Below are 27206 nucleotides of genomic sequence, written 5' to 3' on the forward strand. Positions count from 1 at the left end.
AAATCCCTTGGACAGCAAGGAGATCAGATCAGTCAATATTTAGAGAAATTAATTCAGACTACACATTGTAAGGTCAAATGCTGAAGCTTAACTATTTTCACCACATAATGAAAAGACAGGAATCTTAGGAAAAGATCCTGATGTTGGGAAAGATTGAAGGCAAAAGGAAAAAGAGATGGTAGAGAATGAGATACATAGATAATGTTATAAATGCTGCAATCAGAGACAGGATAAACTTGAGGAGATAGTGAAAAATAGAAAAGAATAGAAATGCCAGGTGTGTGCCAGTCTATGGCAGCGGTGGGCCCAGACCCCTGGGCTATATGTACTGGCTTATGAAATCATTTGCTAAAGTAAAAACACAAGCGATGATGAGCTAAAAGCTAGGGATGACAACCAGCCTCCCACTTCTTGAGTTATATGATCATAAATATCCAAATGGCCCTTGACAGAAAAAAGATCCCATGTTCCTAGTCTATAGGCTTACAGAGAATAAGACATGATTGAACGAGTGAACAACAAAAGAATTGATAGAGAGCCATTGGTATTAACTGAATAGGGAAGTAGTCATACTTGCATTCTAGTAAATTTATTTGGCAGTTGTGTAGACAATGGAATAGAGTGGGAAGAGAATAAAGGCAAAGAGACCAATTAGGAGGCTACTGCAATCACCCAGGGTGATGAAGACCAGAACTAGGGTGGGCTATTGTGTGAGTAACAAGAAAGGCAATGATTCCATAAGTATTGTGAAGATAGAAATGGCAAGATGAGAAACAGGAAAATCTGGAAAAGAAGCAGGGAAAATGAATAAGTTCCGTTTTGGACATTCCGTTCAGAATGACAGTTTGTGCTGTTGAGACTAGTCATAGAGATGATAATTTAACCCAAGGGAGTTGTTGAAATAACCAAGTGAAAGAGCTCATGGAGAGAAGAGAAGGTCCAGGACGGAGTCTTTGAAAATAACCATAGTTAAAGGGTAATTATAAGTCATGTCCCGGCAAAGGAGACTGAGGTGGAGTTGTGACACAGGTAGGATGATATAATGGGATAAGAACAATACCAAGAAGAAAGGTTATCCAGGAAAAGGTGGTTAACAGTGTTAAATGCTGCAAAAGGCTAAGAAGGCCCGATAAAAGGATTATCAGATTTGACAATTAAGACAAAAGTGGTAACTTTGAAGAGAGGAATTTCAATTGAGTAGGCAGTCAAAGATGAGTAAGTGGTTGACAATTTGGGAAAATGAAAAGATCGTGGCACCCTCTATAGGAACAGTGAAGTTTGGAAGAGACAAAGTTGGAGGTGGTGGGCGGTTGGTGGAGGAGTGATTAGGGATAATTTAATTGAAACCCAGGATGTCTGAGAATGCCTTATTATCCTGTACTACTTATAGATAAATTTGTAAATTAAAAATGTAGAGAAAGGAGCAGGGGAAGGAGACAGAGACAGAAAGAAAGAGAAGCATGGAAACAGAGGGAGGGAGAATGGGAAGGAGAAAGAGAGAGAGAGACATTGAGAGAGATAGAGAGGGAGAGACAGAGAGATGGAGACAGGAAAGCAGCTAGAAAAGAATATGTTAGTGGTAGAAGCTTACTCAGAACCTGTATCTGTGGTGATGAGAGATGAGTGTAGATGAATTCTTTGGATTTAGAATGGTAAGTGGTTTATATCTAGGTAATGATAAGATATATATTATGAGTCTTAAGGAGCCCATTCCAGGCAGCTACTGAAGGCCAGGCCAGTTGTCGAAGAACATGGTAAAATTATATTACAGATAAGTTCACAATTTGCTGGGGAGTGAGTGGATAAAAGTGGAATTCATTCCATTTTTCTTCTGATTAGGTAATCACCTATCTAGTGAAGTTGAGGTAGAATCCCCTTTTGGGTATTTGATAGCTTCCCCTTTGGAGATCACTGAAGGTGATAAAGATATAAAGATGTACAATTAAGAGCAAAAATCAAATAGCTTACTTTTCCTTTCCTTCTCCAACCTCCAGAAGGTGTCTACTACCTTCAGTTTCAAGTAACTGTTCTTTATCTTCCTATGGAAAGATTCCTGTTTTAGGAAATGTTCCTTCTCTGTGGCAACCCAAAATTTAAGATTCTGAGAGACACATCTGGATTCAATATCCTTAAGGCACTACTTCCAAGCTAAGTTCAAATGTTACCTTCAACAAAAGGCTTTTCCTGATTTTCTCCAATTGCTAGGCTTATGGTGTCCCCTTTGTCTCCCTCTTCAGTTTTTTGTATTTATTTTGTATAAGTTTGGTATAAATGTGTCTGCACATAAAGTATATGGTAAGTTTTTTTAAGGGTAGGAGCTGATTTTTTCCCCCCTTTGAATAGTCAGTACATAGCAGAGAGTCTAGCATGTGCTTGCTAATCTAATCAGTGTTTATTGAATAAATGAATGAACTAACATTTTACCTAGCTACTTGTCCAATTCAATGTTACTTATATCAGTTTAATGCTACTAACATTTTATTTCAATAGTCACTGGATTTTCTATCCACATTAAACTTCATTTGTACATTTATCTCAGTTTGTGTGACTTTAGAAAACTGCTTATTTAAAAAAAATTCTTTTCTTCTCTTTTTTCTTTTTGTGGCAGAGTTACAGCCTTCTAAACAAATTAATTATGTACAACTAGAAAAATTGTGTGAAATCAAAGGACTTAAAGCTGGGTAAGAATAAAATGTTGACTTTTAAATGTATAGATAAATAGGAGAGTGAGTAATTTGGGGAAATGATATAGGTATAAAATAATTGATTCTTAACCGATTTCCCTAGAATAAATGCCATGATTTAAGAAAACAATTTAGTAGGAAATAAACATAAGTTTTTGTGAACTTGTTACTTCCAGTGTTCAGTGATTGAGACAGTATGGTAAAGTAAAAATAGATCTGTTCTTGGAATCAAGAAGACTTGGGTTTAAAAACTGACTTTGATTTTTTAAATATGTGACCATGGATAAGTGATTTCATTTTTTTAATGCTTTAGGCTACTCTTTAGATCTATAATTTGGAGAAAGTTGTTCCTCTGCATCTAGAGGAAGTCATTTATATCAATGACACTACAAGTCTAGTTCCAAAACATACATTTGTATTATAGGTCAAAAGAAGACACTAAAGTAAATAAGTATGTTACCGTTGCTAGAATATAAAAGAGTATACTTCCTTGAATTAGAAAGCCCATCTTCTCAACAGAGCAGCCTACAGTTATAATTTCATTGATTTAGATTTGGAAGGGACCATATAGGAAAATATATTAAAAATCTTTTGAAAAGTTTGCTAATATTTTGATGGTTTATTTTCCTTCCATTCAGATTTTTGAAAAAAGCATGCTATTTACTTGTATTTCTTAGGTTGCTTAAGAGGCTTGAAAAAGTTTGCCTAGAATTGTTGGTCAAAGAAAAAAGAGAATTAAGCAATTACTAGAGAATTGGGCTAACACTGCTAACTGGCCTCTTTAGAGCCTAAAATTCAATAAATAGGATCATTTTAATGATTACTTTTAGTAAAGAAAGACCACCTATATATGTAGTGATTAGAAACAAATTAGGACAAATGCATATTTATGGTATAATTTGTCTTATTATTTGGAGAACTAATAATTTATTTAATATGATTTAAAAATAGGAACCTATTTTGCTTGTGGTTTTTTTCTTGGACAATATCCTTCAAGTTTTATTTTATAACTACTCTGAATCGTTTCTCTGATTGTAAAACCATTTTGTATCCATGGTATAGACATTTTGCCAGATTTATTATATAATTAATAATGTATATATATTCAGTAACCTTTTAAAATCAATAAAGTATTTTTTTTGGGGGGGTTGTGTGTTTGTTTTTGGAACAGAGGATACACACACTCTATGAAGGCATTAAGAGATTTAAGTGAATTGCCCAGGGTCAGGATATTGCTCAGAAGTAGGATTTGAACCCATGACTTTCTGAATCTGTGGCCAACTATCAATTAACACCATGCTGCCACTTTGTTTTTATCTCTGTCTTTGGTATGAACATTTCGTCAGTAGGAACAACTGTAACTCACTTCTTTTTCACTGTGCTTGATTTTTGTTCTATTTGTCTCTTAGATTCTATTTTTAAAAATCCATGAAAAACTTTTTTTCTAGGTCTTTTTTACATTTCTAGGCTTTTTTTTTTTTTTTTTTTTTTTTACATTTCATGGATATGACTGGAACACTGGTGGCTATTCATTTTTTACTTCACTCCTGCCCTACTTACTTCCACTTTCTTACTTTTCTCCACTACATCCCTGATAATTCTTTATGAACCATATGCTATGATATACTTGCATCTGCCACATGTACACCTGTATTGCTTTTTGACTCATTCACAAATTTGATACCTTGGTGATTGTTGCATTACAAGACCAGTAATCATGCAAAACTCTTGAGACAACATTTATGTTAAAAATGATGTCTTTGTTCTGGAGCAGTTTAGAAACCTACAAAGCACTCTATAATTTCTTAGTGTAATCCAAGTCATTTTCTTCTTCCTATATAATTCTAGGTCCAACTTATTATCTTCAATGATTTTCCCAAATAATATGTATTTATACTCTAATTCAGAGCAAATCTGTCTAGGTGAATGTCATTGTCTAGACAACAGATATTTTTTATTCATTTAGCTTTTCCTTTTTGAATTGTTATGTCAATCTCTTTTGATTATTCATGGATCTAATCAAGGAGGCCCTGCAATGTTCTGGGGCTTGATGTAATTAGCAAAACATCGTTAGTAAATAGATGCATCTGGAAGACTTTGCTTTCTTTAGGAAATCCCCTCTTCTAGTTGGACTTCATATGAGATATTCTCCACAGCACTGGAAAACACCTTTTTGAAGTATATCTTTCCCTTTCTTATGCCTGATGTGGCCATTAATTACAAGAGAATTGTTCATTCTCTGATCAAAAAAATCTTAACATATATATGAATGATTTTGTGGATAGCCTTTCTACATTGTATTTAGCTCCTTGTTAACATTTAATAAGAATACTAAATATAGCAACAGTTATTTCTAATTTTCTATTTTGAGTATACAAAATTTAGCTAAGATGGAGCTAAAGTCTATTTTGTCTCATTTTATCTTCCCACCATCCATGAGAGTTAAGTAGTGTGAGAATAAACACTTTAATTTTAAGATGATGAAACTGAGAATTAGGGATATTAAAAAGTAGCTTTCTTAAGGTCACATGGATAATGAGTGATGGAGCTGACAACCAAAAGCAAGTCTTCTGGAAGCTCTTGTTCTTTTTACTATACTATCTTGATATGAAGAAATCAGTTTGTCTTGTGATAGATTTCTTGTGTTCCCAAGAATCAAATATATAAAAATTAGATCTCATCTTTATAACTGCATTTTAACTTGTCACTATCAACTAACAAAAATATATTGCCTGGTTGACACAGAAGATGAAAAGAGATCTTCGAGGTTTTTTTTTTTTTTTTTCTAAAACATGCAATATAAGACTAAAACATGAAATATAAAACTAATAAGATAGACATGGAAAAGTTCTGAGAAAATAAGTTTTTGCAAACATTTCAGTCAAAATTTCTTAACATTATCAATAAATAGAAAATTTTGACAAATCAGAACATAAACAAATCCAGGAAATTGCAAAAAACTTTTCTAGAGTCCAAACTTCTGCTGAAATCTCGTTTAAAAAATACCAATATTATGAAATATTAAAAATGAGTATTGTTGAATATCAAGAGAGAATTATAAAGAGTAGTGGAGTGGATGTAAGTAGGCTATAATATAGAACAAATAAGGGACTTCAAAGAAGAAACAGAGTAAAGGATTTCTCTAAAGAAAAATATGTTTAAAAAGAGGGTGTTCTGTTCATATGATGAGATTGATGATTGATTATTGTACAGTCTAAGTACTGCATTGGTGTTTTTAAGATACCTAGAAAAAGTAATAAGTAGAGTATTAAGTAACCTCCTGAGCTAACATATGAGAGACCATGAACAAAAACTGTACAGAATGGCTCTGCATCACTGGAGATACTATCCAAATTGATGAGCTCACAAATCGACTTGAACACTTCATTACCATGTATAATAGATCTGAATAAGACACAAAGACAAAAAAGTAGCAATTCATACCATCATGGAACTTCGTCATCTAATATAATAAAACATATACACACATACACACACACACACACACACACACACATATATATATATATACACATGTATACATATATACATATAATATATTACAACAATACAATTAATTTATGAGTCGAATGAAAGATAAAAAATTCTCAACCAGAGAGAGATATTTAGCTAGACTTTTTAGGATGCAAAGGATACCAATAACACGTTTAGGAAAAAATATTATAGAAGCAAAGATGGGTATGGTCAAAGGTAGAGAGTTAGCAAAGAATTAGGGCATTTAGGATTGGTAGATAATCCAGTTTGGTTGGATTGTATAGTATGTATTATATATCCAGTTTACTAATAAGATAAGACTGGAATGGTACATTAAAGCTTTACTGGAGAGGGCTTTGAATTCTAAGCCAAGGAGTTCAGTCTTTATTTGATAGATAATATTATTGTAATTTTTTTTTTTTTTAGTTTGTCTGGCTCTGCAATTCCATTTGGAGTTTTCTTGGCAAGGATACTGAAATAATTTGCCATTTCCTTCTCCAGTTTATTTTACAAATGAGGAAACTAAGGCAAACAGATTTAAGTGACTTGCTCAGGATCACAACTAATAGATATCTGACTTTAGTCCGGGAGATATCTTCCTAATTCTAGATCTGGTGCTCTATTCTTGAGCCTGTCTCAGACATCCTAGTCTAAAGTTGAGAAAAGAGGTCAGGACTATAGATGTTGGTTGAAGGTTTGTTTATGAAGAGGTGTTATAGCTGCAAAAAAAAAAATGAATGAAATTACTAAGAGATTTGAGAGAGATGAAAGGACAAGGAATGGAATTTTTGTATATTTACCTTCAGAGGAGGAAATACAGAGAAAAAGTAGGTAGGAAGAACTTCATAATGGTATATTTCTCTAGAGAACAAGTAAGATAACTTAATCAAGGAGAAAAAGGAGAATGTCAACAATATAAAATTTCTCAGCATAGAGTGGTGCTATTGACCAGGAAAGGGCCAGAACTAGAGGATCATAATCATAAAAAGATAGTCTTTTAGTTATGATAAAGTAACAAGGTGCTGACACCTTTTACCTTTCATCATGTTTTCTTCATTTTTACTATGTATAAAATCAAAGTGAGAGCTTGAAAAATACCATTCAAAATTATAATGTAGAAGAATAATTAAGCATGCTTTACTTGCCTCTAAAGAGTAAAACTAAGAGCAAGCAATGGGAACTATAGGATCCATATTGGATGCTAAAAAAACAAAACACCTTACAATAATCAGAACTGTCTAAAAGTGGAATAAATTCCCTGTGATGAGAATGGCTTTCCTAGAACTGAAGATCCCTTTTAAATATATCTTAAATATCTACATATGAAAATGTTTTGAAAGGAGTTATCTTTCCTGAAAGGATAATATGAATATTTTTGAGGTCTCTATAGGATCTTATGTTCAACAAATCTAGGAGTGACTTATAATCTTAACCTCAAATTCAAACTCAATTCTTATAAGGAATTTTTAAAAATGTATTTTTATTTTTGTTAAACATTTCCTAATTTCATTATTTTTTACAGAACAAACTTTTACATTATTTTAAAGTCCCAATCCCCCTTTTCCTTTTCCCCATACAATGAGAAATCAAGAAAAACAAAATCTATTACAAACATATCCAATAACACAAAGCAAATTTCTGTGATGACCGCTTATTTAAAATCAGCCCGAGTCAGGAATTAAGGTTAAGGGAAAAATCTTCAACCTTTATTCTCAGTAGAAATGAAGAAAGATTGTGATAGCAATATGGGCAGCTGCGACAGGAAGCCAGCCAGTAGAGGTGAAGGGGGATTGCAGATGAATGGGGGTCGTGATTGCAATGCGAGCAGCTGTGTCAAGAAGCCAGCCAGCAGTCTCTCTTTCTGCTTCCCTTCCCACTCCCCTGCCTCCACCCCCCAAAATCGTCATTTCCTATACAACACATCAGGACTTGCACAAAGAGTGGGCGGGGCCATTCTTTCTCCAAGTATATATATTAATAGAGTATGGTCCAATTACTATTTAGCCTCATGTGCTTGGGACCTCAGTGCATCAACTCGAGCCTCAGCCCATTACAAATTTCAACATTAATCATGTTCGAATATACCATTTGACCATTTATCAATTGAGGAATGGTCTTTATTATTGTAAATTTGACTTATTCTCCTTTGTATTTTAGAACATCTACTACAATTTTTTTTCAGTTTTCCTGATTGGTTTTTGAAATTTGGCTAAATTGGTTTTGTTTGTGCAAAAAAAACCCCCTTATATAATCAAAATTATTAATTTCTTTTTCCATGAATCTTCTCTATATTTTGTTGGGCCATGAAATCTATATATCTTTATCCATAGATCTGGCAAGGTAATTTCTTCCCCAGTCCCCTAATTTGCTCACGAAATCGCCCTTTATGTCTAAATCATGTATACTTTTTGAGCTTATTTTGTCATACAATATGAGATATTGCTGTATGCCTAGTATCTGCCAGGCTACTTGCCAGTTTTCTCAACAGTTTTTGTCAAATAATGTTTTTGCCATAATGTGGATCACTGCTTTACTAAACTCTAGATTATGGTGGTCATTTGCTTCTAGATATTTTTTACCTAATCTGTTCAACTGAGTGATTTCTAGCTTAGGTTAATTAGCATCAAATTGTTTTTGATGATTTCAGCTTTGTCGTATATTTTGAGATCTGGTACTGTTAGGTTTTCTTCCTTCCCATTTTTTTTTGTTGGATTACCTTGAATTTTTTTCCTCCAGATGAATATTGTTATCATTTCCCCTCCTACCTCTATGAAATAATTCTTTGGTAGCTTAATAGGACACAGAATAAATAAATTTAAGTAGCATAGTTTTTTGTTTTTTGGTTTTTTTGGTCACAGCCTACTCATATTTCTCCAATATTAGACAGAATTTTATTTGTATGAAAAGTGTTTCAGATTGCATCTTGTTTATAGATTGTATATAGTTCCTGTGAGTCTTGATAGGTAGATTCCTAAGTATTTTATACTGTCTTTGGCTCTGAAGGAGAAAGTTAGGGCAGAGTACATAGCCTTCCCTTACTTCAATGCAATTCATTCATAATTCTTGTCATCCCCTTCCTGATGTCATGGTCCTCCTTGAGAATGAAGGACAAAAAACAACTTTTATGACTAGAACCATGAATCACACACTGAGGATCCAACTGGAATTGACCAGTAAGAGGACACAGCTCCTTCCTTCTTCTCCCTCTTTCTGTCTTTCTCCTTTTCCCATTCTTTCTCTTCCTCTTTCTTCCTCCCTCTCCTCCTCTCCCTATTCCTCTCTCTGTCCCTTTCCCTTTCTGTTCCTGTCCCTCTGTCTGTTCCTCTTATTATTTCTTATTCTATCTTTTCTTATTGGATTTTGTTGGTAACATACAGAAATACCAATAATTTATATGAATTTAATCTATATCTTTCAGCTTTACTGAAGTTGTTTCAAAATTTTACAGTTATATCATCATATCAAAAAGTGATAGTTTTGTTTTTTGTAGCTTATATTTATTCCTTCAATTTCTTTTTCTTGGATTATTGTTAGCTAACATTTCTAGTATAATATTGAGTACCAATGTTGATAATGAACATAGTTGTTTTACCCTGATGTAATTGGAAAAACTTTTTTTTAAGTGGCCAGTGTCATCTTCGTTATGGACAGATCTGATGATAACATTACTTTCTTCAAAAATATTCAGTGACATTCTTTTATCTAACAAATGAAATTCAAATTTCTGTGCTTTGGTATTCCAGGTGCTCCACAATTGTCACTATTCCATCTTTCTACCTATATACCACTTGAATTCCATGTTCTAGCCACATTAAACTATGCTGCTTTATAAACTACTTCTTGTATATTCTCACTTCCACACCTTTACTCATACTATCCAAAAGTTCATGTGTATACCATTGTGAGCATCTTGTAATTAATCTCCCAGATATATCCCTTTATATTCCTTGTTGGTTAACTCCTCTAATTGTCTTTTTGAATGGAATGCTCCTTGATTTCTTTATAGGAAATACTTCTTTCCCCTTAGATCCCACATAGTCCTTTGATCTGCATCTCTCTGATGCATCTCCCATTTATATTTTCTGTGTTTGGTCCTCAGAACTCTATAAGTCTGTAAATATTGTGAAGGCAACCCCCTTCCCTTTTTAAACATATTTTTAAAAGTTTTGATTTCTAAATTCTATCCCTCCTTTTCTCCTTCCTTCCATTCATTCTTTATCTCCCCTCTTATTGAAATGGTTAAACAATCACATATAGGTTCTACATCTGCAATTATGTAAAACAATTCCATATTAGTTATTCCACGTGAATCCATATATTGACAAGAAGATTTGAATAAAAGGAAAAAAAAAAAGGAAGTTTAAAATAGCAAGCTTTAGTTTGTATTCAAACAGTAACAGTTCTTTCTCTCGAGGCAGATAGCATGTTTCAACATTAATTTTTTAGTGTTATCTTGGATCTTTGTATTGTTGAGAATAAATTATTCATAGTTCTTTATTGAACAATATTGTTGTTACTGTGTACTATATTCTCCTAGTTCTGTTCACTTCACTATGCATCAGTTCAAGTAAGTCTTTTTAGATTTTTTGAAATTAGCCTATTTGCTTCTAGCTTTTCTCCATTACAGATAATAATTTGCTCTTGGTTTTAGATAAATACTACTTATCACTTTAAATTCCTGTACTTTCTAAGTTTTTAAAAACAGAAATGGGTGTTATATTTGTTAAAAAAAATTCTACATCTATTGAAATAGTCGTGTGATTAAAAAACATCAATATGATCAATTATTCTTACAGTTTTTTAAATAGCTAGCCAATCCTGAATTCCGGGCATAAATCCTCCTCTCCCTCCTTCTCCCCATCCCATACTCACTCTAAGGTTTCTATCTACTTCCTTCTTTAATTTGTTCTCCCTATTAGTCATCTCTTCCCCACTATTTCTAAACTCCTTTTCTTCCTACCTGTTTGTGGAATAGTACCTGTATCCAACTGTTTGTATGTTTAATATTCCTTGAACTGGTTCAGATGAGTGATGTTCAAATTTCATTCTCCTTCCAATTAAATTCCCCCTCCCTCGAATAAACTCATAACTGCATGCTTCATTTATTTAAAGTCATTTTTTGCTATTGTTCTCCATTCTCCTCTCTTCCTTTTTCAATGCATGCTTTTCCTCCCTACCATTCTATTCTTATTTTGAGATTATTTCAACATAATAAAATCATCCCAGGACCATTAGGACCCATTAGACTCTCTCTAAAAAGTCTTAGTAATGATCAAATTCTAAGGAATTTCATATATATTTGCTCCACATAACATAACAGTTTAAATTTATTAAGTTCATTATGATTTCCCCCTCATGTTTAGATTTTTTATGCTTTTTTTTTCGTCTTGTGTTTGAGTGTGAAACATTTTATTCTAGGAAGCTTGAAAATATTCTATTTCCTTAAAAGCCCTTCCTCCCTGTAGAATTATTATTAGTTTTCTAGGATAAAAGCTATTCTTGGTTGTAATCCTCTATTCTTTTTCTTTCAGAATATCTTATTCCAAACCCTCCTTTAAACTGATGGATGCTAAGTTTTGTGTGATCCTGACTCCCAAATACTTAATTTTTTTCTATTTTACTAGTTGTATTATTTTCTACTTAATCAGGGAATTCTACATTTTTTTCTATAACATTCCTAGGAATTTTAATTTTGAGGATATCAGGAAATGATCAATGGATTCTTTTGATTTTTTGCTTATAAGATATCTAGGTAGTTTTCTTTTAAAATATTTTATAATTTTATGTCTATGCTTTTTTTTTTGTTCATTACTTTCAGATGGTTCAATAGTTCTTAAATTATTTCCCTAATTTACTTTCCAGATCAGTTATTTTTCCTATTATTTTACATTTCCTTATTTTTTATTTTGGTCTTTAATTTTTTAAAAATTTCTTGATGTTTCCTGGAGTCATTAGTTTCCACTTGACCAATTCTAATTTTAAAGAAGGAGCTATTTTCTTCAGTAAGTTTTGTACCTCTTTTAACAGTTGGTCAATTCTAATTTTAAGGAGTTTTTTTTTTTTCATTAATGTTTTGTACCTTTATTTTTACATAGCCATTTATTCTCATAATTTTTTTATATAATTATCATTTCCCAGTTTTTACTCTATTGCTCTTAAATATTTTTTATTATATCTATATCTATATTAGTTTGTATCTATATATGTTGCTCTTATTCTTCTTAGGATTCTGTACAATCTGAATTTTCTTTTTTTGTCTTTTTTTTGCTTGTAGATGTTTTCAGTTCACTGTCTTCTAAATTTATTTCATGAGTTTTCTTGTCATCATGATAGCTCTTTATATTCTTTTTTGGGTATTGTTTGCTCATTCATTGAGCCTATTTCTTTACTTTGTACTTTACTTTAGCACTGAGCATTGCTCATTTCTGGAAGGAAAATCTAGCCAGAACTTCTGTCATTCTGTGTCAATTTTCACAACTCAGTCTGGGAGTCTGCAAATTTTCAGTGCTTCAAAGGTAGTGTGATGTAGGAAGAGGTCTGTTCACCGAAATCCTTTCCTAAACCTTATAAGTTCTTGATCCAAATTTGGGTCTGTTTATTGTGTAAATTAAATTTCAGTAGATTGTCATTGCCTTGCTTGTTGTTAGCCCGGTATGAAGTTGTGAAGGTTCAGAGTGACCAAACTGCTTGACTCCTTTGGTCTTGATTTGCTGCCATGGTTATTCCATAGAGGGCTTATGTGCAGAGCTAAAGGTTATAATTAAACTCTCTCACTTCATCTAAGCAGTTCTTGAGCTTAAAATCATGTAGCTAAGTTTTGGGACCCAGTTCCTTGCTTTGTATATAATTAAGGTTTCTTTCAACTTGAGCAAAACCTATATTCTGCATCATGAACTGTGACAAAGAACTGAGGAATGAGTGACAAAGTGTGGCCACCAGTATATATTTCTGTTTCCAGAATTGGTTCAATGGTCCTTGGGATATTCTTTCTGCTCAGGTATTTCCTACTCTGAAGTTTAAATCTCTGAGGGTACTTAAATGCTCCCTATAGTTACCACTACTATCTCTGCTACTGTACTATGAACCTGTTCAGCTTCTCTCCTGCAGTATTTTTTAATTTTCTTAAGCTGTCCCAGCTGTCCAAATGACTCATTGAAATGTTTTCATGGATTTCCTCATTGAAATTCAATATGAACATTTTCATGTTATTTTGGAGGTGTATTGCTTAACTGCAAAAAAAAAAAACCTGCTGATTTCTAGTCTGCCATATTTACTCGGCCTCTGGGGAAACCTTTATCTAAAGAGATTTTATTTTATCTTTTCTCCAACTAATAATGGCTATTTTGAACTTTATTTACTTGATGTTAATAATTTATAACTGTCCAAATTTCTAGTTTCTTTTTTTATTAATGGATACTCTTTAATTTAGGTTTGCTTAGAATTACAACACAACCATTGGCTATGCATTGAGGATCATAAATAAAGTTTGGGTGTAAACAATCACACCAATAATTCCTAGAAGAAAAAAGCAACCCTTTACCAGTGTTTCCTTTGCTTCATCTACTTTTGTCTATTTCTTTTAAAAATTATTTTTATTCACGACATAAATACCAAATGAATTACTATTTTCATATGCATATTAAAATGGAAAAAAGAATTGTATTAGAAACCTCAAATCTCTAGTATTATAGCTTGTTTTCCTTTAAAAATATTTTAAAAATTCATCATGTAACTTTCGAGCTATCCTCTATCAAGCTATTCCATCTGGCCTTTGCTCTGTTCTCTTATGTTCCTTTAAAAAAACTGCTTCAGTGATTTCCCCCCTCCCCCCTCACTTTTTTGCTTTGTATTTTATGGGCAACTTGATTCCTACGCCTTTCACCCCTTTCCAAATTAATAAAATAAACAAAACGCTTTTAAAATATGCAAATGCAAGATAACAAAGTCTTGTACTATCTAAATATGAAAAAATAATACATCCTTTCTTCTATATCTTGAGTCTATCAACTCTCAGGAAAGAGGCTTTCCTTCATTTTCCAACTCCTTGTAATATTATTTAATATCTTCAATCATATGAAACTGCTTTCTTTAAAGTTAAAAAAAAACTTTTAAGAAGTCAGATTCTGGGAAGATGGTGAAGTAGTTCAGAAAATCTCAAGCTCTCTAAATTTTCCCCCAAAAGCAGAACAAATTTATGCCTTAGGGCAAACATAGACTGGTGAAAAGTAAAGAAGACTTGGAGCAGAACGAGAGTACTTCTAGGAAAACTTGAAAAGACCTGAAGAAAGATCCCAGGCCAAGGATTAACCAGTATGAAGTGAAGACACTTCCAGGCTATCTCTACAGAAATTGCCGGCAGAAACCCTGGGGCCAGATGGATGTGGCTATAACTTCAACAGGATCCACAAAAACTTTCATCTCAAACAGTGTGGGGAGTCTGGGGTCTGAGTCTGGGAAGAACGAGGGAACCTCCTTGATTAGGAAAGCCAGGCTTAGCTGGGCTGCAGAGACATAGTCCTGGGTGAGAAGTCAGCATACTCAGTGAGTGCAGAGGGAGGAAGGCAGGAATGCTACTGGCTGCAGGGATTTACAAAGGAGTGGAGCTTTTGATCTGGGATTCTAGGTCAGAGGCAGAGCTGAAGTGAAGTTTGAAGCACCATCTCTCCACCTCATAATTAGAGGAACTTACATTTATACTTCTCATTAAAAAAAAAAAAAATGAGTCAGCAAAGAAAAAAAGAACCTAGCAATATAAACTTACTTTGGGAATAGGGAAGACTAAGGAAGACTATAGTTTGTCTTTAGAGGAGGACTCTGAAGCAAAAAAACTGCCTCTTCTACTCCAAAGAATCACATTAAATGATCATCTGCTGGTGAGAATTTATAGAAAAACTCAAAAAAGACTTTAAAAATCAAATGAGAAAGATTGAGGAAAAATTTAAAAAAATAACACCCATCCAAGAAAACCTGAGATTATGAAAAAAATTAATCTACTAGAAAAAAAGATACAGTCTTAAAGAAGAAAATAATCCTTTAAAAATTAAAATTGAGCAAAAGAAGTGAGCGAAGCTATAATAAATCAAGAAATAGCAAAACAAAAAATGAGAAAAACAACAGAATGTGAAACATAAGAAAAATAACAAATCAAGAGGAGAAAATAAAAGAATTGGGTTACCTGAAAGCTGTGACCAAAAAAAGAATCTTGACAAAATAATGCAAGAAATAATCTAAGAAAATTGTTCTGAAGGAATATAACATGAGAGGAAAGTAGAAATAGGAAAAAAAATCCACAGATCACCACCTCAGAGAGATTCTTTGTGAAAAACACATAGGAATATTATTGCCAAATTTCAAAAACTTCAAAGAGAAAGTTTTGCAAGAAACAAGAAAAAAAAAACATTCTACTATACTGGAGCTACAATTATAATTGTATAGGAGTCTCTCTCTCTCTCTCTCCCTCTCTCCCCCTCTCCCCCTCTCCCCCTCTCCCTCTCTCCCCTTCTCCCCTTCTCCCTTTGTTCTCTCCTTCTCTCCACCCCCCCATATATATATATATATATACATATATACATATATATACACATACACACTTGTAAGGCAGTGGGGTTACATTAAATGTGGGGCAGTAGGGGTCTTGCCTAGGGTCACACAGCTTGTAAGTTTCAAGTGTCTGAGGACAGATTTGAACTCAAGTCTTCCTGACTCTAGGGTCAGTACTCTATCCACTGTTCTAACTGCTTCCCCATAGTAGTTCTCTAGGGTCAGGACTTTTTCTTTTTTCTTTTTTTTTTTTTTGTTTGTTTTGGCTTTTTTGCTCATTTTAAAAAATTGAGCTCTGCTCCTAGGATACAGGGATCTACACATACATGCATATATACATGCAAAGAAATTTATAAAAGATTTTTTTCCCCTATTTATTTCCTGTTTCCCTTTTTCACATAGATCTATAAGTTTAGATTGTTCATGGTATTTTAAATTTCATATAATTATTTATCTTATATTTTATAATTATCTCTGCTCCTTGTTTGGTTAAGGACATGTGTTTTACACATAGCTGTGAGAGACATTTGATTTTCTTATCTTCTAGTTTTTTAAAATAATATGGTCTTTAATATTTTAAATATCCATTCAAAATGTTCTATGGAATATGATCTAATGCTTTGGTCTAAGTCTAATTTTTGCCAGATTTCCAGTTTCCTCTGCAGTTTTTCATTTGATAGGGAATTCTTTTCTAAATAATATTTTTGATTTATTAACACTGTGTTATTGAATTCAATTGTTTCTGATTCTCCTTTGCCTACTCTCTTCCATTGATCTATTTTTTAGTTTTTAGCCAATAGCAGTTTTGATGACTGCTGCTTTATTAGATAACTTGAGGTCCAATAATGATTACTTAATAGTCACATCTGATGCTTTTTTTTTTTAAAGCCTTAACCTTCTTGCCCTTTTAGTATCATTTGATACTGATGACCATTTCGTTTTTTGAATAATTTCTCTTCTCTGAGTTTCCATGACATTTCTCCCTCCAAATTCTCATTCTACTTAGCTCTGATTCTTCAGTGTTTTTTTGCTTTATCATCATTTGTATCCCATCCCTTATATCCATAGCCATTTGTCCAAGAATTTTTTTAGTTATCCTATTATTTGCCATCAATTCATATATTTTTTCTATGAAGATGATTCTCAGAATTATAAACTTAGTCTTTCTCCTGAAACATTACCAATTTCTTATTGGTCATTTCCAATTGGATATCCCACAGGTATCTCAAACAAGACTTTCCCTTAAACCATCAGTTGCCAAGACTTGATTCTGTATTCACAATATCCCCCTTTTAATCACTGTGCTTGTTCAGATCACTCAAATTAGACTGAATTATTGTAATAGTCTCCAGATTTTCCCCTCTAAAATATTATCACCCATATAACTGTTATATTAATATTTCCAGAGAAATGTCACTCCCCAGGTTAAGAAACTTCTATGTCTTTAATTTGCCCTTAGGATAAAAATCTTTTTAGTTTTTTTTGGTCATTAAAAGCCCTTTTCATTCTGGCTTCAGCTTACTTTGCCGTCATGCTGATAAATTACTACTTTCCAACCTCTCTGTTTCTGGCAAAATTTGCCTACTTGTTATACTTGATTTTCCAGTTCTCACATCCATATGTTTTCAATGTCCTTCATATCTGCAGTGTACTTCTTCACCTTTATCTTTTGGAATTCCTAGTTCCCATCAAACACAACCCAAATGTTTTCTCTCAGATAAGACCATTCTTGACTCTCCTGCTCACTCACTTGATAATAATTCTGTGCTGTCATTATCATGGGAACCTTCTATTAAGGAATAACCCTTTCCAATGTGTTAGTAGATAAATTTCAAATAGATAAATTAAATAAATAGAGATTAAGTGAATCTTCCCATGATCACACAGCTAATAACTCTTACAAGTGGGATTTGAATTCATGTTTTAATAATATCCAATGCAGCATTCTACCTGTAATACCATGCTAACTTCTTTTTAGGTTGATTTGGAGTCATATAAATTCAGTTGTGAAATTTCTGCGAATTTGGCAATTTGAGAATGAACAAAACATGTTTGTTAGTTTAGGATATCAGAGCCATATTTGTCTGGAACATAAACAGCCATCTCTTATTTTTAACATTATAAATTTAGTCTGAAAACTTTGAATTTGCAATACAATCTTGTGGAAGAAACCATCTTAATTTGTTTGTGAGAAGCCCTCAGAAGTAAAAATTAGAGACTTGATATCAATAAATTAATTGAATCTGGATTTTGAACTCTTTTGGGAGTAGACATTTTTAAAGCTGTGAAATCACAGGACAATGAACATGAGAGAAACTTAAAACTATAAATATCTCTTGATGGAAAAAAACAATTGAAAGCCATGAAAGAACCTAATCTTTTCAAATAAGATGTATAGAATGAATTGAATAGACTTTATATAATGGAGTGTTACTTTTGAAGAGTCTGAAATAACTTTGAGTGGTATACCTTTTTACTTGGGTCAAGGCCATATTAAAAATAGATTAGTGTGATCATAGGGTAATTTTTTTTCAATTCAATATAATAAAAGAATGAAATCCAATTATGGCTATAGTTAGAGGAATGAGAAATTAGCTTAATTTAAGCAAAATTGCATTTGTTTCCTTCAAAATGTAAAGAATAGACATTTATATTTTGCTAGATTCTCATTAGATATGTAAATGTTAGAATTTTGGCTTGTCTGATAAACCCAAGAGGGCACATAATCTATATAAAATGCAATGAACAGATATTTTCTGGCCTGTTTCCCACTAATTGCTTTATGATCATATATAAATAATAAAATAAATGCACCAAATTAATTTACCTCTCATATCAAAATGTCTTTTGTTTCTCTGTGTCCTCTAAATAGCTTAAAATACATGAGTGGCAACAAAGTATACCAAAAGGTTATTAAAAGCTTTATGGTACATTAAAAAAAGGTATTACTGTGGCTTTGACAATTAGATTGATACTTTCAATGGCATATTTATTAAATGCTTTCAATATATAAGATACTATGAGAAGACATAGGGATCCATAAATGAAAGAAGACATATTCCTTCCTTTCAAGAAGATTCCTTGGGGGAGGGTGGAAAGGAAATGATATATACACAGATAAGTAAAATAAAAGGAAGGGGATGAGGGAACAAATAAGAGATTCACAATTAGAAGAATGAGGAAACACATTTTGAAAGGATCATGGAAAGTTCCTCTGTAGCTGGCACTTGAAAGAAGCCTTATAAAAAGCATTCATTTTGAAAAGTTATTCTAGCCACTGGGGAATGCAGATATAAAAGATAACAAGTCAAGTTCAGGAATTAAAAAAGCATAGTATTTCTAGAATGGAGAGTATGTGAAAAGATGTATAACAGATTTAGGAAAATAGAAAATCATGGACGACATTGAGTGCCAACTTAAAGAGCTTATGTATTATTATCCCATAAAAAAAGAGAACAGGAGGGGAATCTGAGGGGTGAGTTGGTGGAGGGGATCCCTGTTCCATAGTACCCACTTATTTTGGTGGTCTTGGGATCATTTATATTTTAGTTTTATGCAAGTAGAGCATTCCTATGTGTAGAGGGCAGAACTCTGGAGAAGTATACTTGAAACAAGGTGTTAATAACTCAGTGAAACTGATGAGATGATGGTTCTCTAATTCACATATATACTTAGTACATAGCATGGTGATGTGATATCACACATACTCAGCATGCTATAATGATGTAATTACAGTAAGGTACATAAGGACCAACAAGGACTGGAAGAGAGACATTCTATCTTTGACAGTCTCGTGGTGGCTCTCCTGCCTCCTGCACTATGCGGGAGACTGGCAGGCTGCTGGAAGAAACTGAGTCAGACTGCAGGAAGAGATTGGGTCAGACTATGACAGACATAGACTGTGAAGGGGACAATAAAGACTTTGAACTCTATTCCTGACTATTCTCGTGGTGATTATTCTGCTGAGATCAAGGCTGGTCCCAAGGACCTCCAGAAAGCTAGCCGAGACATTACACCTATGTGCCCCCATTCTGCCTATTCTCCCTCTCTTCCTCCTTCCTTCCTTCTCTTCTTCCCTTTCCTCTCTCCTTCCCTCCTTTCCTTATGTCTTTAATGGCTTTACTTTTTCTTTCTTTTATTCATATCTTTAGTTTTTATTTTCTAGATTGGAGGTTTGTGCTTGGGTCTAATTCTACTTCTTCCCATGTATTGTGGACAGATTCTGCTTGGTCCTGGACAAAGTGGCTAAGACTAAACCCTATTTTTCAGGAATTTTTGAAGTTATGTCTTTGTGTTCTGGCTTGGTCTTCCCTTTATACTGGGTTAGGTCTGTCTATCTGGTGCTGGTTTGGCCCTGTCTCCTCCTAAGAGGATTCAAAATCTTTGCTGTGACTCTGAACTCTTTACTTGATCTAGTACTATTTCTTGCTGCAATTGGAACTCTAGAGGGTTCCTTTGCTGGTCTCTAGTAATGTTTCCTATTATATTTGGTGAGGCAGTATGTTGAATAAAGTTTTCCTAATAAGACATACTTATTATTGTAATTTGACTTCCCTCTTAAGTAGTAATTTCAAAATAATGCTATTCTGTGCCTAAAATGTTCATCTTGGAATATAGGAAGAGAAATCACGAGAAATTACCAGGCTTGATCATGACATCATAAAGCTAGGAGTTAGAAGATTTGAGAAGAAGTAGGCTTGGACAAACAATAGCAACAAAAAAGAACCCCCAAACCTTCATTATTTATAGAACTTTAATTTGTTCATCTATAATCTATAAGGGGGAAGGGGCTTAACTATAACAAGAGGTTGCAATCTTTTGAGGGAGAAGTCATTTAAAGGAAAATATCCCTTTATGAAGAGCCATTCCAAGAGCCATGTTTATTTTTGTATTGGAATTTTTTGATCTTGATCTATGATTTCCTCAACTATTAGTATATTTCCCCTCTAATATAATAAAAATTTCTTCCATCTGTTCTGTATATATGTTGTAAATATATATGAAAGTATATATATACATATAGCAAACACACACACACATATATATATGTGTATATATATACACACATACATACATACACATATTCTGTTTCTTGCATTAGAATGCAAACTTGTTGAAGAAAGGGACAATTTTTGCTTTTTTGATTTGTGTTCTGAGCATTCTATACATTTCCTAACACCTAATACATTGATTCTGAGTAATAACTCCTCAAAATCTTCAGTTTTAGTTAGAAAGTTGCCCTTGCAAGGAACTGAGAGTTTGGCAAACAAAGAGAGCTACAATAAAAATGAGGGCTCAAATGTAGTACTTCATTAGGCTTTGAAGCACTGTGAACAGTTTTCAGAAGGCACTTGTGGCCTAATTCAGTGTTTTATTATGTCAAGTTTTTATGCGTTAATGGGACATAGCAATACATAGCTTCAGATTTGCTTGTTTTTTGACTAAAAGAGTCACATGTATATGTTTAAAGCTCAACAAGGAGCTCAGGACCTCTGAATATGATGATTTTTTTTTGTCCTCATCCTTCCCCCTAGCTCTAATATTGATGATTCTATAACATGAATCTGAATTCTGTATAATGAAGATGTATTTTCTACCTCTTAATTTTTTTAGAATAGGTGCTCAGAGCACTAAAGAAGCCCATGAAACCTTCATGAAACATTATAAAAAAATATTTCAAAAAGAAAAGAGAATCTTACCCTACATTCCAGCACCTTCAACAGGCAAAATGTAAGTAGTATGAATCTTTTTTTTTAATGTTTCTTTTTGTTTGTTTACTTTTAATAGTAATTTATTTTTCCATATATATACATATATACACACACACATATATATGTATATATAGTTTTCAACATTGATTCATTTAGAAAAACTTTGTGTTCTAAATTTTTCTCCCTGTCCCTCACCTCCCCTCTCTTCAAGACAGCAAGCAATCTAATATAGGATAATATGTGCAATCCTAAGTAGTATGATTTCTAAAAGATAGATCATTTTATATACATGTGTGAGGTTGAAAGTAACAAGTAAGTTCTCCTTACTATGTGCCAGCTGACAAAGACCAGTTACCAATGGTAATTTCATTTTCAGCTTGTTCAGAAACATCAGTTTGTTGCTCAGTAATATATTGGTACAATCTTTTTGCAAAATGATTATTTTCACTTACTGGCATTTTGTAATGTACAGGAACAGAAAGTTATTAAATAATCTGGAAGGTTCATCTATACTCAACATACCTGTATTACTACTAGTGGTAATGATGGTATTTATTCGTGGAGAATATATTGAAATGCCTAAGTTATCTGAGAGTGAATTATTGAATCAGAGGAGAGGTAAAAAATTTGAGGAGGTCATCTTGCTCAACTTATATATCCTAGACAATCCTAGATAAAGGCAAATCTGTTCTATTTTGAAAGATAAATAGGATAAAGCACTTTAAACCTAGTAAAAAGAACTAGCAATTTTTGTCCGTAGAAGAAGAAAATTTTGTTGATAGGGAATCTGGAATTTTTTTCTTATTTAGTCTCCTAACTCATGTCACATTTTTTTTAAATTGTAAAAGTTGTTCAAGTCATTTTTCAGTCATGCCTGACTCATCATTATTCACATCATCATCATATTTGGGGATTTCTACAGATATTAGAGTGGTTTGCCATTTCCTTCAACTCATTTTATAGAGGGGGAAACTGAGGCAAATCGGGTTAAGGTTGCCAAGGGTCACATAGCTAATAAGTGACTGAAGCCTGTTTTGAACTCAGGAAGATGAGTTTTCCTGACTCCAGACCTGCCATCCTATTCACTGTGTCATTTAGCTGCCAAAAGATAGGATTTCATAGTAGATAAAGAATAACTCTGAGTCAGAAATAATTTCAAATTTGATTTCTGACATATATTGGCTGAATGATCCTGAGCACATCACTTAAGCTCTCAGTTCCTCAGACAATTCTATAAATCTATGAGAGGCAATGAGTTATAGTTGATAGAACTCATAAGTTGGAGAGTGAGAAAATTTAATTTCAAATCTTACTTTTGGCTAAGCAAGTCCTTTAACCTCTTTGCATCTTAGTTTTCTTATCTATAAAATAAGAGGGTGGATTTTTCCTCTAAGGAAACCTTTAATTCTAATCCTGTGAGCCTCTGATCCTAAGTTAAAAATTAAAGTTAAAATCTTCTGATGTTAAGTGAGCAGAACTAAAAGAACATTGTACACAGCAATAAGATTATGTGATTATCAACTGTGATGGACTTGACTCTTTTCAACAATGAGGAGATTCAAGACAATTCCATTAGACTTGGGATGGAAAGTGATATCCATATCCAGAGAGAGAACTATGGAGACTGAATATGGATCAAAGAATAGTATTTTCACCTTTTTTGTTGTATGTTTTCTTGTTTTTTCTTGTTTTTATTTTTTCCCTTTTGATCTGATTTTTCTTATGCAGCATAATGAATATAAAAGTATTCATTATTTTTATAATGAATGTTTAACCTGTATCAGATTAGTTGCTGTCTTGCAGAAGGGGCAAAGAGGAGAAAGGGAAAGAATTTCAAATACAATGTTTTGCAAAAGTGAATGTTGAAAATTTTCTTTGCATGCATTTGGAAAGATAAAGTACTATTAAATATTAAAAAAAAATTCCTGATTTACTTTAGTGAAGGGAGTTTCCACATAGGAAATTCTCCCCCACAGCCAAAATTGCCAGTTTGAAGAAAAAGAAAAAAAAAGTCAAACAGGAATGTGATATCCAGTATAATTTTGCAAATTACTTTTATCTTCAAAAATTCTATAATTCTTTGGATCATCATTTTTCTTGATGTGTTATTTTACTGTAATCCAACCTTTATTTCATCCTCCTTAACCCTACCCTATATATGTCTTCTTATTATCCCCATCTTAATAATAAGAAAATTAGGACATAGTAAATTTATATGCATTTATCTGGGTCTCAGATATATAAGAGCAAGGTGACTTGATCTTAAATCTTGTGACCTTAAGGGCATTTATTTATTTATTTTACACTATGCCATTCTTCTATGAAAGCCATGAAAACAGATGAGATTGTGAGAGAATATAGACAGAAGAGAATAGAGGTCATAAACAGGGTTTGTAGAGGACAATAATTAAGAGAGGATGAGAATACTTTAAAAGAAGTCAGCAAAGGATACATGGAAGGTTTGTTCAAAAAGGTAGGTAATAATTCAGAATAAAATAGTGTCAGAGAAACTTGGGAAAGACAACATATCTAGAAAAAATGACAGGCTAATTTTGTCAGATTATAGAAGGACTGACTATATATAAATATATCCATACTTAACTGTAGTTTGCTTGGGGTAGGTGGAGGGGGATGAAAAGGGAAAAAAGAACAAAGTTAAAAAGTGCATAACAGAGAACAAAATAATAACCTATAAGAAAGAAAAGGACAGTCAGGAATATATTCTTTTCTATTATTATATATGCTTTCTTGAAATGGAAATTTATTTTACATATTTTGAATCCTCTCTGATGATCTGCTGAATATATGACAATGTTTTTTTTCCTTTTCTGTCTTTATTTTTCTATTTTTTTATTTGGTATTTAGTTTTAAGTAAATAAATATTTTTTAAAAGTGCCTACTATGAGCCAGGCAATGTGCTAGGCACTAGGGATATAAAGAAAGGTAAAAAAAAATCCCTTCTCTCAAGAAGCCTCCTTTATGGGGGAGACAACATAGAATTAACTCCATGCAAATGAGATATATACAAGATAAATTGGACCTAATTTCAGAAAGAAGAAATTGCACAGGTAAAAATTCATCGTCTTGAAAAAAGGAATGTGAGTAAAAAGATACCTTCAAATCTATTATTTTTCCCCAAATTTTTCACATTGTATTCAAAGCACTCAATTGACTGAGGTTGGAATCAGCCAGGTATAGGTAATGATGGTAGATGCACAGAGTTTTATTTCCTATAGACAGGAATGTGAATAGATAAAAGTGTATTCATTAGAACAAAACTCCATCAAAGTCCTTATGTCCTATAAGGTAAACTATATTTTGGATTTGATCTATATGTAAATACATAAGCATTTTGCCTTTTGTTCTGAGATAGGGATAGGGAATAAATTTATGATTTCATTGGCAAGGAACTTCCAGGTAAGGTTCATTTACTCAATCAATGCAGTTTAACATCTTTTCTACAACTTAATATCTTAATTGCCTACAGCACTGAGAGGCTATGGAACTTGCCCAGAGTCACATAGCCAACATACATTAAATACAAAGTTAGAACCCAAGTCTTCTTGACCTTGAGGCTAGCTCTCTGTCCCCTAAGTCTCACTACACCATTTTGATCTAAAATGTGGTGAAATTCATTGCTATCTGAGTTTTTTTTTTTAAAAGAGACATTTCTATTTTTGTGTTGCTATATTCTATTTGCTGATTAATGAACTTTAAGTCCTTCAGGGAACATTGCAAAACTAGATAATTTCCCTAGGTGTTCAGTGCTGCTGGATTTTTTTTTTCCTTAAAAGAAAATGTTAAAAAAAAAAAAGGCTTGAAGAACTTTATTTGATGTATATTGGAACAGCTAGATTTTGAAAGTTAATTTGGAATTTTGCCCATATTTCAACATCTCAACTGATAAAACTAATTTCTACCCCACTTCATCCCCTCCTTCCTTCTGTTTCTCCTTCTCCTTGTTCTTCTCTTCCTTCTCTTCTCCTTCTCCTTTTGTTCCTCCTCTTCTACTTTCTTCTTGTTCTTGTTCTTCTGCTTCTTCTTTAGTTTCTTCATTAACATCATTTATATAAGCAATTTAAGCTTTACAATGTGCTTTTCATATAATTCATCCAGTCCTCACAGAAAATTCCTACAAAGCAGATACTATTACTGTTCCCCTCCCTCACAGTCCCCTTTGTAGATACAGAAACTGAGGCTGAGATCAGTTTAAGTAATCATTTTAAGGTTATACAGAAGGTAAATAATCTAGTGTAGGATTAATAAAGGTCTTGGGTCTTCCTAACTCCCAACCCAGCATTCTCTGTCACTTAGCTATCCCACCTCCTCTTAAAAGAAGAATAGCAACATGGCATATGGCATTCCTGAGCTTCAGCCTCTGCATGTTTGCCTTTGAGTCCTTATCCTAACCTATAGTTAATAAAGCTTCCTGGTGCTTAGGAGTTTATGATGCATTGAGAGAGCAGAGAGCATTAACTGATGATGGAGAACAGGCAGAGCTGGCTGTTATGGTCTATGACAAAAAAGGTAAACTCCTCCTGAGTCACTGGTTCCCCTTTCTCTGTCTTTGTTCCTCTCTTTCTCTTTTTCATATAGCAACAAACAGAACTAGATTATACGTATGACTCTTCTTTAGAGAACAGCTGCACACAGTGAAAGAACTGTGAGAAATGAATGTGGACCACAACATAGCATTTCCACTCTATTATTGTTTGCTTGCATTTTTATTTTCCTTCTCAGGTTATTTTTACATTCTTTCTAAATCTGATTTTTCTTGTGTAGCAAGATAACTGTATAAATATGTACACATGTATTGTATTTAACATATACTTTCACATATTTAACATGTATTGGACTGCTGGCTATCTAGGGGAGAGGGTGTAGGGAAGGAGAGGAAAAGTTGGAACAGAAGGTTTCGCAAGGGTCAATAATGAAAAATTATCCATGCATATGTTTTATAAATAAAAAGCTATAATAAAAGAAGAAAAGCCTAAGGAATTTCTGAACAACTCACAATACAAAATAGACTACCAATAATAATGAAGAAAATGCAAACTTTTCTGTTTTGACTTTTTTAAATGCAGTATGTTTTACATCAAAAAAATTTTCTACCTTGCAAAAATGAATAAAAGGAACAACTGCACATTTACAAAAAAAGAATGACTCTTCTTTACAAAATCGTGCAGAAAGACTTTAGAGATAAGTAATGATCAGAGAATCATATTTAGCATCCACCAGGGGTGGGCCAGCCAGACTTGGAACACCTGGGTTCTTAGAGACCAAATACATTTATACTGAATAAACAAAAAACCAGGAGACATTCTTTCAACAGTCAATAAGAGGAAATTCAAGAACGGAAAAGAATTCTAAATTTGGAGCCAAAAACCACCTTGGTTCCAATTCTCTCTGTTCACTTAGGTAATCCTGATCTTCATTTTCTTGGTCTCAATTTCTTCACTTATAAAATGAAGAATTTTGATTAGATACTCTTTAAGATTTTAAATTTGATGATTTTTCTAAGGGGAAAGGAATTTATTGACAAGGAGTATCATGATTGTAGTTAGTAGTCTCTAAAACTAGAGATCAGATGCCATTCCATAATAGGGATTGGAGGTAGAGGGTATTAGCTGAAAACCTCATTCTGAAGGAGGTGAGAATATTCAGTAAGGAGCCAAGGTTAAAATATGGGTATAAGATAGTGATTCAATTATTTGACCTTGGATACAAGATCAGGATTTGGTCACAAGGAACAAAGCAAGAGTTCACTTACTAAAAG

The 27206-nt window shown here is 33.1% G+C and overlaps 1 protein-coding gene across 1 annotated transcript in view; it reads left to right on the top strand.

The window, feature by feature from the left end:
- The first annotated feature begins 743 nt into the window (after nucleotides 1-743).
- Nucleotides 744-27206, top strand: part of LOC127547394 (cyclic nucleotide-binding domain-containing protein 1-like) — a 311530-nt gene continuing 285067 nt past the window's right edge. The window contains exons 1-3 of the mRNA XM_051974307.1: nucleotides 744-1029; nucleotides 2609-2681; nucleotides 21333-21449. Coding sequence (XP_051830267.1) covers nucleotides 990-1029; nucleotides 2609-2681; nucleotides 21333-21449 — 230 coding nt within the window. The 5' untranslated portion in view covers nucleotides 744-989. The remainder of the gene's footprint in view (nucleotides 1030-2608; nucleotides 2682-21332; nucleotides 21450-27206) is intronic.

The sequence above is a fragment of the Antechinus flavipes genome, chromosome 1 (assembly GCF_016432865.1).
Source record: "Antechinus flavipes isolate AdamAnt ecotype Samford, QLD, Australia chromosome 1, AdamAnt_v2, whole genome shotgun sequence".
NCBI lineage: Eukaryota > Metazoa > Chordata > Mammalia > Dasyuromorphia > Dasyuridae > Antechinus > Antechinus flavipes.